This window comes from Halichoerus grypus, chromosome 14 (genome assembly GCF_964656455.1).
Source record: "Halichoerus grypus chromosome 14, mHalGry1.hap1.1, whole genome shotgun sequence".
NCBI lineage: Eukaryota > Metazoa > Chordata > Mammalia > Carnivora > Phocidae > Halichoerus > Halichoerus grypus.
The window spans coordinates 43,756,136-43,770,647 of record NC_135725.1 but is presented as its reverse complement, the minus strand read 5'-3'; the positions used below and the strand labels follow the sequence as shown (position 1 = coordinate 43,770,647).

Below are 14,512 nucleotides of genomic sequence, written 5' to 3'. Positions count from 1 at the left end.
ATATTAAGAGTGGTTGCTTTTGGGGCAAGGGCTTCAGGTAGGAGTGCAGAAGACTATTTTTTTGCTTCATACACTTCTGTATTATTTGAAAGTTTATCACGATATTTAAGTATTCAGTTGTTTGAAATGATGCAGAATCTGTAAAAGTTCTCAGGTAGGTTATAAAAGAGATGATTGCTCTCTGTAGAGGTTGCTAAGGAAAAATCAACCAAAAAACAGAATTAAGGCTGAAACATTTTATCTCAAATTTTTAGTTAAGCAACTAAAAAAAATTTCTTAGAACACAAGATTGAAAAATGAAATAGCAAAGGAAACATTGCCTTTTTCTTCCTCTTTACTTGCTGAGAGTAGAAAGACAAAAAGAAGTATTAGCACATAAGAGAAAAAAAGGGTTATGAGGCTTATTACCAAGCAATTTTAAAGACATATTTGAATATAAATTGCCATAGGTGGGGGACGTTTAAGCAAAAATTAAGAGAGAGAAATGTTTGAGGTAAATATACAAGTGAAAAACATGAAAAAAATTAAAGTTACTAATAATATCCAATTTTTCAAGTCATTTTAGCAATGGAGCCTCGTTTAGAAGCAAAAGCATAATGGGCAAATCCCACCATACAAAACAAAAAGGTGAAGCTGCTCCCTTGGAAATGGAGAGAACAGGCACTACCCTTTCACTTGATATCATCCACATCCTGAGGGCAACTCGAGGAATACAGAATACAGAGTGAAAACCACTGTTCCAAAGCATTATTTAAAAATACGTGTTTAGGGGTGCCTGAGTGGTTCAGTTGGTTGAGCATCCCACTCTTGATTTTGGCTCAGGTCATGATCTCATGGTTGTGGAATCGAACCCCACATGGAGCTCTGAGCTCAGTGGGAAGTCTGCTTGTCTCCCTCTCCCGCTGCCCCTCCTCCCCCACTCTCTTGCTCTCTCAATAAATCTTTAAAAATATATGTGTTTAAAGTTTACTTAATAGTTACTTACTATTACTACTAACATAAAAATGTTAATTATAGATACTGGATTTTCATGGTCCTTTTTTAGGACAAGAGTAAGTTAAATAGAAAGAACAACACAGACTGCGCTATTTAACCACTCTAAGCTGTCTCAACTATTACAAGGGAATAAAATCAATCTTGTAAGATTGACCTATAGAGAAACTAAATTATTTCTATAAATAACTTGGTACACTACACAAAACATAAAGAATTCAATAAAAGTGTTTATTTTTTAATTACTAGCCATAATTATTGTTGCTGAGTCAGTCAGCGTACCTAAATAGCTGGGTGAGCCTTCTTGAGAGGTTCCTAAAACAACTGTAAAGTAAAATGACTACTTAAAAGAAACACACATAATAGAGAAAAATCCTTGGAAATTATTGATCCTGAAGACCTCATTTGCATACCCATTTGTGTTTGTGCAAACTGGCCAATAAAAAAATGCACAAATTCTATAATGAAAGACTGCTTTAGGTCATAAACTAGAATCGTAATTGATGAAAAATTTCTCATAATAGAAGGCTGAGTAATTCCATTTCCCAAGTCCTTTCTGGTTTGAGGGCTACAGTCAGGGTATGTTTTATAGTAGATATCAAAATGCCAATTTATAAAAGCAATATCCTGTAGAGTAAATTTGCATCTATATTTTAAATATTTCAGCTTTAATGGCCATAAAGAAAAGTCATAAAATTTCAAATATTACCAGATTGAATTATATTTCATTTTTAATTTTGAAGAACCATATAAAAGGGAATAATAAAGAAATGTTGAAATTTGAAAAAAATTTGAATTCTATATATTTTTAGAAGTTCATACATATAAATTTACATTTTTATGACAGAATAAAAGCATACTTTTTGATATGATATACTTTCGGCTGTGTGAACATCTTCCTGATTCCTCAGGACTTTCTGTGTGTCCATGTTCAGTGCCTGAAGCTGCTGGATGAGCTCTGCTTGCTGCGCCGTGTGTGCACTGTTCTGCTTGTAAAGGTTCTGCAGCTCCTGCAGCTCCTTCCTGTGTAAAGCAAGCAATAAATACAGAGAGGCAGGAATAAAGATCATCTCAGCTAAATAACTGTGTTCATCGAAGGTTATAGATCGTCTTCCAGTTTTTTCATCTATTGTTTTTTACTGCAGGCAAACATATTAATAAAAGAAATAACATATAAAGTATTTAATATTTATCACATACACCTAGAAAGTATTGATAGAACGACTATGACTTTCAAAGCCAACTACTTAATTTTTTTTATAGCTTGATAGTAATAAAAACCTTGGATATACAGACATTGTACCACCTTCTTATTGAAAGTAAGTTACACTTCAGATCCAAGAACTGAGAAGTACTGACGCCAACAATAGTTATCAGTTTTGAATAGTAGGTAAGTCAACCTTTCACTGTGTACTATACAAAACTTTATTTTTTAAAAAGATTTTATTTATTTATTTGAGAGAGAGAGAGAGACAGCGAGAGAGGGAACACAAGCAGGGGGAGTGGGAGAGGGAGAAGCAGGCTTCCTGCCGAGCAGGGAGCCCGATGCGAGGCTCAATCCCAGTACCCTGGGATCATGACCTGAGCCAAAGGCAGACGCTTAAGGACTGAGCCACCCAGGTGCCCCTATACAGAACTTTAAATGTATTAAAAGGAATCCCAAAAGACAAGTTAAGTTTCAAACCAAAGTTCCTTAAAGCACCATTGGTTTGCAACCTCAGGGGTCTGGGCTGGGATTCTTGTGACTCTTCTAATGCAGATTGAAGAAAAGATGAAGGGGAAAAAAAGCCAGAAGGAAGGAGAGCAACACAAGGTGAACACCAGTCCTTCTAACCCACCCAGAGTGCAAGTGGTAAGGAGGAGGACAAATGAACTGGGGGTTTTAGTAATGATGGCATTAAGGGTCTGGGAGAACCATCCTTCTGGAATACAGGTTTCCAGAGTTCTGTGGTAGTGAATCCTGTGTGATACACATCATATAAAACTGGAGCATATTTTGTATGTTCAATTGGAAGAGAAAACTATTTACAGAGATACATTTCACAGAAATACACTTTATAATATGTATTCTGGAGACTGTATTTTTTAATGGAACTTTTTAAACTTACAACTTCAAACTGATAATTCATTCTCATAAGATAAGTCTTAAAAGAAGGAACAAAAGAGATATGCAAACGGTTGTTGAAGATGGATGAAGATTAATATGGGAAAAATGCTCTGCTTTTTAGAGGTTTAGAATATTGTTTTCCAAATACAACAACCACCCCTGCACCCATACAGATACCCGAACATACACCACCTGTTTCAGTCCTTTCTGACCACTATAACAAATTATCATACCCTGGGTAGTTTTACAAACAACAAAAATTTGTTTCACATAGTTCTGGAGTCTGGAAGTCAGAGATCAGAGTGCCAAGTAAGGGCCCTTTTCTTAGTAGTAGACTTCCTGTTATATCTTCACATGGTAGACAGACATTAGAGAGCTCTGGGAGGTCTCTTTTATAAGAACACTAATCCATGAGGGCTCTATCCTCATCACCTAAACATCTCCCAAAGGCCCCCTTCCTAACACCATTACATTATGTATTAGGATTTCAACATATTAATTTTGGGTGGATACAAATATTCAGAGTATAGCATCATTTTCTGTAACTATTTGAAAAAAACAAAACTTGCAGTAAATAACAGCCCAAAAATGGGAGAGGAGAAAGAAGAAAATCAATAATGGCATAATGCCTGCAACAGTATGTAATGCTCACAAGAGAAGGGGAGAAGAGACCCATAGTAATAATGCTTGCTGAGTACTGCCATTTTTCAAGAATAACATTGGTAAAAACTATGGAAGAAGATAGGCTAAAATTCTATCAGAGTATATAGTCAAAATATATGTTAGCCAGGAGACCTAAGTAAATGTTGCATTTACAACAGGGACATGAGGAGGATAAAAAATACCATTTTTCGGTGCAATGTGAAACAAAGCAAATTTACTTCTCCTCCAATGCTAGAAGACATTTGTTATTTCTTAAAGGGAAGATCAGTATTTGTCTTGCATTTAAGGGTCATGTGGAACAAAATATATTTGTCTTGCATTTAAGGGTCATGTGGAACAAAATAAAGAACAAAAGTATCTTTAGTCAGAAAAAAAACATACTCAAGGGGCGCCTGCATGGCTCAGTCGGTTAAGCATCTGCCTTTCAGCTCAGTCATGATCTCAGGGTCCTAGGATCAAGCCCCGCCTTGGGCTCCCTGCTAGTGGGGAGCCTGCTTCTCCCTCTGCCTCTCCCTCCACCCTGCTCATGCTCTCTCTAGCTCTCTCTCCCTCATACAATTGAATAAAATATTTAAAAAGAAAAGGAAAAAACATAAGAGTAGGGAAATGCTCATACTATGAGGCACCTGAGGATTAAAAATCAACCAAGGGAACAGCATATCCCTGCCTCCCATGTCATGCTATGTCCTGGGCATACTCCTAGTAAGTGGAGTGGAGCATCATCTTACACTATCGAGGTAAGTTTCTTCCTCTGTGTCTCCCCACACCACCTTCTGAAAAGTAGATGAGATCAATGTACACCAATGTTGCAAAAATGAAATGTGGAACTTGACTGGTATCAAAGTAAGCAACAAACAAAGCTTATAAAAGGCATAGCTCTGGACCACTAGTGAACACTGAATTTGTCTAGATCTTTCCTTATTTGAAAATGAGTAAAGAAAAACAAACTGGACTTATTAAAAGGGGAGTAGTAAGAATTAAGAAAAAAGAAATTTTATTGTACATACAAGGAAAAGTATACCTTGAGAAGTTACTGAAGGAATTAGAAGGAAGGTCTAGAAAAAGTATGAAAAAGAAACCATCACACCTCTCTGAATTATCAGTAGAAAGACAAGATGTGAAGATGATCTTAATAAAGTCTCTGTGAAGGCAGGGACTTTTTTTGTTCACTGCTATTAACAGCACACCTAAGACAGTTCCTGTCCCTTATTGTATCTGTTAGTGTATTAGACACATCTTACGCATATGTGCAGATGCAGCCTACACCTGCCTCTTAAAATCTCATTCCCTTGCTCTGTCTCAGCTTATTAACTACCACGTCCACCTATGAAATTTATACAGCTCATCTGTCTCCCTTGCTTGCAGTCAACCAGCTGCATTCCTAGCATGTTTGTGCCATTTCCGGGTTAGGATAAATGCTACAACACAGGCATGGTATAAGCAACTTCTACCAATGAAAGACAAAACACAAGAAGAAGCCAGATAAGTAACTTTTTCTCTTTTTCCATCTGACGGATTGCTCTAGAGCACAGTTTCTCTCCCACAGCCTGTCAGGAATCAACCTGAGTAGCAAATTCAGTGTACCTGCTGTCTCTTCACGGCTCACCACGAAGCAGTAGCCAGCACCATGATGCATTTCCTTGAACTACTTTTTATTCTTGCCTGCCTCATTCTTCTTCTCTTACTCACCTTCCCCTGGAATTAAATCTCCCAAGTAAGTAATCAGAACTTTATCCTTCCCTCAGGCTCTGTTTTCTAGGATATATGGCATAAGACAGTTATTAAATGGATGAAATGAAAAGCATAACATAAAGAATGTTAAAAAGAAAGATGCCATGATAGTATCAAAATGCATAATGAGAGCAATTATGAGGCAAATGAAAGCTATGGAAAATAAAATTGGTAGGTTCAAACTTGAGAAGTTCCTGTAGGCACAGATGAAAAGGAGTAAAGGAAAGTGTGGCTTGAACTGAGACAGTGCTGAGAACCAACAACATTTTCTCCTATTTCAAGAAGAATGTTAAATTCTGTTAAAAATACTGGATTCCTGAAAAATAAATCTGGTGATCTTTCAGTTACAGTGATGCTATCTAAGGGACTGAGTAGGCCATGGGATAAATTAGGCAGCTTCTCTAGGTTATTCTGCAGTTTAAAAAAATCTTGATAATTTACAAAAACAAAGATTTACTGCTTGTCCACATTACAGGTGGCTTCCCGCTATTCTAAGACCCGCACTGCAGCAGCAGACTGCGTTAGAAATATGCCACTCTGGTGGCAGAGGGTGAAAAGCAAAGGCAAATCAAGGAATGACTTTTAAAACATTAGGACATGGCATATGTTACTTTCACTCTTGTCCCACAGGTTAAAATAAATCACATGGCTAAATCTGATACCAATGGGGGAGAAAGCATTCACTAGCAACAGGAAGGCCCTGATAAAAATGGGCCCCTGAGATGAATCAAAATAGAGTACAGGAATGAACACATCAAAAGTAAAAAGTTTAGTGATGAGCACTGAAGCAAAATATAGGACTAATCCTAAATGTCTTTGGTCACTGTGGTTATAAATGTTATACGCTGTGAGATGCAAAATCAGGGGGAGTTAAAATGGTTGAATGTATATTCTGTTTTCCAAAGATTACACAGCAGGATGTCAAAACAAAATAAAGATAAAATGTAGTTTTAAAAAAAATATGACATTGACCTCCAAAGTTTTTCATGTCATTTTGTTCCTAGCTTTAGAGAGAGAGAGAGAGTTAGTGGTTTTTACAGAGAAAAGATTTAATAATTCCCTCAATTTCACATCAGTGTCTTATTGTTCCATCATATCACCAAAAACTAAAGTCTACTTATTAAGAGAACACGTTCAATATAGTCCCTTTCATCTAAAAACTTCTGTCCACCTAATCTTCAACCTGTAAATATAAAATGAGAAAAATCTAGGATGATTCTCACAAAATTTTAATGGTTGTTACTTCTCCAGAGTTGTATTTATGTGTAATACTTTTCCTCTATCTTCTTTATGCTTTGCTGTACTGCATGCCTTTTAAAAATAATTCATATGTATCAGTAGAGCAAATAATTATGTACTTATTTTGTTTGTTATCATAAAAATGTAAACAAAAATAAAAAACAGCAATATTAATTTCATAAGAATTCGAATCCAAGGCAAAAAAATTACACATAAAAAAGTAAAATTCATAGTAAAAACAAAAGAACTGTGAACACTACCCATGAAATCATAGCACACCAAACAAGTACAGCGAAAAACTATAAGCAATAAAAGGAAAATCAGTGGGAAACTATATGGGAAGGAAATATTCCATTTAAAATAGGACTAAAAACATGAAATTAGCTAGGATAAATTTAACAACAAATGTCAAAACCCTTTAGAAACTTAAAACATCTTCTAAGGATACAAAGGTATTGAAAGAAATGGAATGGCATACCATCCTCTGGGACAGGAAGATCGGCATCATTAAGATGTCAATTCTTCTCAGGCTTACTTGTAAATTTGATGCTCTCACTAGATACCAAACAAGAAATAAGCAAGTTCACTCTAAACTTTTTGCGAAAAAATTTAATAAACAATAAATGCCAAGAAAGCTCTAAAAAGAGCAGTAATGGAGAATGCACCATATATTCTCCAATGTTCACCATCTCTACCCTATTCTCTAGTACTCTAGTCTAAGAGGCCGACCTCTACAGACTGCATTACACTGGTCCCTTGTCCTCTGCCTCTGACTGAATTTGATTAGTTGGAGTACTGCCTGGTGATTAAAGAGGGTCAATGAGAAAAAAAGGTCAAGGTATTTCTTTTCCTGATTCCCTCTCCGCTGAACCACACAGTTGGCAGTGTCAATGTTCCTGTGTCTAAAGATACTTCTCCTAATAGGCAGCCTCTCTCCCAGGACAGATTTTTTTTTTTTTTACAGAGATCTGGCAATAGCTTCTCTCCTTGCTCCTTCTAGTCTGGGGGCGGTAACAGATTCCTGTTGTTGATAATCTAAATCTCAATATCTATTTGGAGAGAATTAACATCTTCATCATACTGAGCCTTCTAAACCATGAACTTTGTATACCCCTACACATATTAGACCTTTTATTTCTTTCAATAATGTTTTCCAGTTCTCTGCATAGAGATAATACACATCTTTCATAATACATACTCTTCAGATTTTTACTCATATTGTAAACTGTATTATTTCCATATATTAAGTCCATTTCCTCATTTTTTGCTGGCATAAAAAGTGTAACTGAATTTTATTCACTAACATTGTATCTACCAAGTGTGCTAAGCCCACTTATTAATTTGAACAATGTTTCTACAAGTTGAGGTTTCTTTGTGAATTAATCATATTATAGGCAAATAATCAGGTCTTTTCCTTTCAATTCCAGTCCTTAGGTCTTTAATTTTTAATCTTGCCTTACTACATACTTGGTATTTCTGACTATGTGCTAGACATTAGTTTGCAAAACTGTGGATATAATTTGAGGACAGAATTATTACATCATCTAACAGAAATAATTTACAATTGCTTCTGCTATGTCCCTGGGAATACTAGCAATCCAGATAATTAAACCAATTTCAGGATTCCGACTTTGATGATATTTCTAACCCAGATTATGACTGTACTGTCCTGACTTATTTTTTATTTTTTGTAGGAGATTTGCAAGTAATTTCTAAGAAAAATTCCCAACTCATTAGCAATAGCCCACGTCCATGTAATTTGGCCCACCCTCCATGTAGCCATTTAGCCCACCCTCCATGTAATCATAGAATCGTTAACTATTCAGGCAAAAATTTTAGTTAGGAAACTTAACTGGCTAGTGCTTTTATGCAAGTATGCAAGTTCTAAGTATATACTCAGATGTTCTATATGCATTATAGACATTACCTTATTATATATGTGCTTGTATACTTATACTCTGACTCAGAGTAAAAATCATTTGAGGTAGTTCAGAACAATGTTGCGTATCACAGTGGGTGATATGAATATTCAATAAGTATACAAATGACCATGAATTCCAAAGAAATAAACCCATAAAGAAATAAACCTACGTCAACTCTGTCATACACCAATAAGGAAAAGTGTAACCAAATAAGAAAGTGCCTAGAATACTTTTCCCATGATTATGGCTTTGTGTATCTTTTGTACAATATGTAGATTCAATAAAATGATACTGGTACATCATAATCAACAACACCCCCCTCCAAGAAATAAAACTGATAAAGGAAAGGAAACATATAATAATAAACCCTTAATCAGACAACTCAGGAGAAACACTGTAGATACCTCAACTATCACCCTATAATGAGGGTTTGAGTCATGTTCCTCTGCTCCATAGTTCCAACTCTGCACTATTTCCTCCTCCTCTATGAGTCCTTATAATCAAGCTCTTAAAATTACACGTGGTCCATCATTTTACTATTGTGTAAGCAAATGTCCATCTGTGGATATTATTGCCTTATTTACTGTAGGTTATAGCTCTTGTAATATACTAAATTCAAGTACACAAAGGGGAAAAATATAGTAGAAAACATAATTATCCAAATGCCATGCACTTAACACTGCAATGCATCCTAGAATAATCCCATGTTCCATCCAAATCATACCCTAAAAGAGATAGGTCATCGTTGGAATATTTTGTGCAGTTACAGGTGCTATATTTTAAGAAAAATATTGATGATATGGAATGCATTCAGAAATGCAACCAAAACTAGTATAAAATCTATTAAATATATACATGAAAAATTATGAGAAATAAGAGTAGTTATTTAATGAAAAGATAAAGTTATGGGTAAAGTTATTATTTGAAGATTATTTGAAAATAATCTTCTATTATTTGAAGATCTATGCTATAGAATAGAGATTAGATTGTTTCTGAGAGTCTCTAGATAAGGATTCAAGATAAATGGGTGGAAATTATAAAAAAGCAAATTTCAACTCAATATATGACAATGTTCAAATTTAAACGATATAAAGTGAAAAGAACAGCCTTGAAAAGTACCTCAACTTATAAACCAAAAGTATCAAGCAAACACTAAAAGGCGTATTATCTTACTGAGAAGAAGACAGGAATAAATGATAATTTTAAGATTTCTTATAAATGTATGATTCTATACTATTTAAAATTACTTTTCTGACTTTATCCAATTTTAGGCTTAAAAAATAATCATACCATGAATAGATAAGCCAACCAGTCTATCATCCTTAATTTTATACTCTTCCTCAACCCTATGATAAGATGATTTTTAAATTGTGATACAGTGAAGTTTTGCTTAGGTAATAAATTAATATATATACATTAACTGCTAACCAAAAATCCTGCCCTGACATATCTACAGCTCTTGCAATGTACTAAATATATGTAAAGACATATAAATATGTACTGAATATAGACATATACAAAAATACATACATATCAAGTTTTAACCACACAAATATTATTACTGAATATAATACAAATACATAGAATTTATATATATTACATATATAAATATCTCACATTTGTGTGTGTATATAAACACATGATAGTACAACCAGAGAATGAAATTGTGCTTATAGAAGTATATGATAAATTTTGATTGTATTATTTACTTTAACTAGTTTAAGTAAAAAATGCACATACATACATACATATGTGTATCTGTATGTATGTGTATATAGATAACATATGTATATATGCATGCATATACATTTATATATTTATGATTTATTCTAATACCATTTTCTGATAAAAGTAACTGAAATAAGTTAATAGGTAGTATAAATTATTTCAAAACACTTAAAAACAATTTTTTCAAGCAATTCTACTTTGTGAGTAGTGCTACAAATTAACCATTTTGGTATAGAAAGAATATCTCACAAACTAAACTATTTAGAACATAATAAAATAAAAAGTCAAAACTGGATTTCTCATACATTGCCTATTAGAAGAATAATGAATATTATATAACACCTGGCTGGGAATTTTTTAGAAGGAAACAATGAGTGAATGCACTGTCCTTGTTAAAAATGGAGACAACACTACTCTTTCAGAATGCTCTTCCCAATCCTGTGAAACCCCTGATTCTCTTAGTTAACTATTCTCAGTTTGGTATACATAATTCCAGATAGTTTCAATACACAAACATATGTCCTCATAGAAGACATACTGTTGTCATTTTAGAGTGCTAATAATAAACATATATGTTGCCATTCTGAATAACTAATGACTTTACTATAATGTTAAATTTAAAAAATTAATATACTTGCCTGACAAGGGTAATATCCATATCCTTTTGTTTAAGTTCAGTCTGTTTATTATCCAATTGTAATGATAGAGCGTTATATTTACTCTGTGATACTTCAATTTCTTTCCTTGCTTCAATTAAACTGTCTTCAAAGGCCTAAAATCAAAGGACATATATCACAATCAAATATAATAAGTATCAAATAAATAAATATAAATGAATTATATTTAACGAATCTACAAAATGAGAGTAAAAAATTGGTAGTGTTTTTAATTTTTTGTTTTCACTTAAATAAAAAAACTTTAGTACAAACAGTAACTTTAATACCAGCCACAGTTTACTTTTTTCAGAAAATTAAAAAGTATCATAGCTTCCTGGTACAAAAGAATTTGAAGCAATTAAATGTGAAAATCTATGTAAAAATGTACTTATTGAAATTACAATATAGAAATTATTGTACAATGAAAAACCTATTAATTACATCTATAAAAAATGAGTTCATTTACTTAAATAGTAGTTGGGACAAACAGCAGATATTTCATCATTTCCTCTATTTTAAATGTATACACATAGCTACACTAGGGGGAAAAGGGACAATACTGCAAAAATATCAACATAATTTTATAATATTTGAGATTCAGATAATGCTCAGTTCCCCCAATTGTAATGAAATTTTTCCTCAAGTTTTTTCAAAGTTGGGTTTTTCCTCCAGATAATTCTGTTTTTTTATTCGTTTTAAAACTATTTCAAAATTAATGTTATTTTCTAAAGCTATATTTTCTCCAAAATGTATTATAAAACTAATTTTGATTATTTTCATAAAGTATGAAATAAATATACTATCTAAAAATAGAGTATACCCACATAAATGCTATACATTCATTATTCGCAGAAATGAGCAGTAGGTTTTACATCAAGCACTACTCTAGTCTAGCCACGATTTCATACTTCATATATTACCCTATGTAATATAGAGTAATATTTTGAAGATAAAAATATTGGCTTCCAGCTAAGAAAGCACACCAAGTACTTCTTAAATTTCCATTTCTTACACAGAGCAATGACAGGAAGAGAGAGAAGGAGGGCGCCTGAGTGGCTTAGTTGGTTAAGCAACTGACTCTTCATTTCAGCTCAGCTCATGATCTCAGGTTCATTGGATCCAGCCCCACATCCAACTCTGCACTCAGGGGAGAGTCTGCTTGAGATTCTCTCCTTCTCCCTGTCCCTTTGCCCCTCCCCCCCACTCATGCATGCACACTCGCGTGCTCTCTCTCTCTCTCTCAAATAAATAAATAAATCTTTAAAAAAAAAAGGAAAGAAAGAGAAGGGGAAAAAAAAGAGTACTGGCATGGATATGAAAAGCTGAAACCCTTGCAAACTGTTGGGGACTATAAATGATGTAACCCGTATGGAAGGGTGGTTAACTGCTCAAAACATTAAAAATGTAACTACTAGGGGCACCTGAGTGGCTCAGTCCTCAGTCGATTAGCCGTCTGATTTCGGCTCAGGTCATGATCTCAGGGTCCTGGGATCGACCCCCTTGTCAGGCCATACACTCAGCGGGGAGTCTGCTTGTCCCTCTCCCATGCCCCTCCCCCCTATTGTGCTCTCTCTCTCAAATAAATAAATAAGATCTTTAAAGAAATTTTAAAAATAAAAATAAATAAATGTAACTACCATATAATCCAGCAATCTCACTTAGAGCAGAGTCTTGAAGAGATATTTGCACAACCATGTTCATACCAGCACTGTTCATAATAGCCTAGAGGTAGAACCACCCATATGTTGGATGAATAGATTAAAAATGGGGCCTATACATAAAACAGAAAACAATGAAGCTTTAAAAAGAAAGAAATCCTGTCACATGCTACAACATGGATGAACCTTGAGGACACTATGCTAAATTAAATAAACCAGTCACTAAAGGACAATTACTATATGATTCCACTTATATGAGGCATCTAAAGTAGTCAAATTCATGGCTACACAAAACTAGAATGGTAGTTACCAAGGGCTAGGTAAAAAGGGAGTAAGGAATTAATTAAAGAGCAGAGACATGCAGTTTCTACAAGTCAAAAAAGTCCTAGTATACCTTTCACAGCATGTATATTTACTTAATATTAATGAACTATACATGTAAAAATTTTTATAGTGGTAAATTTTATGTTATGTGGTTTTTACCACAATTTTTTTTAAAAAGGAAGGAAATTTTGGGGTGCCTGGGTAGCATCTGACACTTGATTTTGGCTCAGGTCATGATCTCAGGGTTGTGAGATTGAGCCCTGCGTCAGGCTCCATGATGCGCTTGGAGCCTGCTTAAGATTCTCTCTCACCCTCTTCCTCTAGCCCTACCCCCCACTTGTGTGCTCTCTCTCTCCAAAAATAAAATACATAAATAAATAAAAAGGAAGGAAATTTTGACATATGCAACACATGGATGGAACTTGAGATCACTGGGTAAAGCAAAATAAGCCAGCTTCAAAAACTAAAAATACTGTATGATTCCTTTTGTATGAGATATCTAGAGTAATCAAACTCATAAAAACAGAAAGAATGGTAGATGCCAGGGAGGGAAAATGAGAGACTTGTTTAATGAGTACAGATTCACGTATGAAAAATGAAAAAGTTCTGGATACTGGCTGCATGGTAATGTGACTATACTTAACACTACTGAACTGTATACTTAAAAATGGTGAAGACTGGGATGGCTAGGGGGCTCAGTCGGTTAAGCATCTGCCTTCGGCTCAGGTCATGATCCCAGGGTCCTGGGATCAGGTTCATCATCGGACTTCTTGCTCACCAGGGAGCCTGCTTCTCCCTCTGCCTGTCGCTCCCCCTGCTTGTGCGTGCTCTCTCTCTGACAAATAAATAAATAAAATATTTTTTTAAAAATCGTAAAGACTGTAAATCTTATGTGTACTTTACCACAGTTAAATTTTTTTTAAAAAACTAACCTGACAGAGAGGCCAGATTTAATTTGACCAAACTGTGAAGCAATCTGTATCCCAGGACATTGTCAAAAACAATAGAAAACTCAGCTAGCAATTTCTGATGAGCAACAGCTGGGTGTGATACCAACAATGACAGACATTAATAGAGAAATCAAGAGAAGAGACAGTGAGGGAGATCTCTGCTAAAATCACTATGATCCCATGGTGAATGTTCAAATATCCAAGTCTGTGCTTTCTGAAAAGCAGGAGAAATAGACTTTAGTAAAATGGTCCAGCCAAACCACTAAAAAACAAATAAGCAGACATCCCTGAGGATAGGGTAGTAAGAATCAGTATCCAAAACCACTACCATATACAATTTTAAATGTCCATTTTCCAACAAAAAATTACAACATGCAAAAAAAGAGGAAAGTGTCATCCATACAGAGGAGAGGAAGCAGGCAATAGAAATAACTAAACAAAACCATTCTTTAAAATATACCCTATCATTAAAGAAACAAAAAAAGATAAGATGACAAGGTCTCATCCAATAAAAAAAAATGCCAATAAAGTGATATAAATT

At 34.5% G+C, this 14,512-nt stretch overlaps 1 protein-coding gene across 4 annotated transcripts in view; it reads right to left on the bottom strand.

Annotated features, from left to right (window-relative positions):
- Positions 1-14,512, bottom strand: part of CNTLN (centlein) — a 296,669-nt gene that overhangs the window by 165,264 nt on the left and 116,893 nt on the right. For all 4 annotated transcript variants that reach the window (XM_078061243.1, XM_078061240.1, XM_078061241.1 and 1 more), the window contains exons 6-7: positions 11,018-11,155; positions 1,854-2,012 (exon numbers count right to left, since the gene is read on the bottom strand). In XM_078061243.1, the coding sequence (XP_077917369.1) occupies positions 1,854-2,012; positions 11,018-11,155 (297 nt within the window). The remainder of the gene's footprint in view (positions 1-1,853; positions 2,013-11,017; positions 11,156-14,512) is intronic.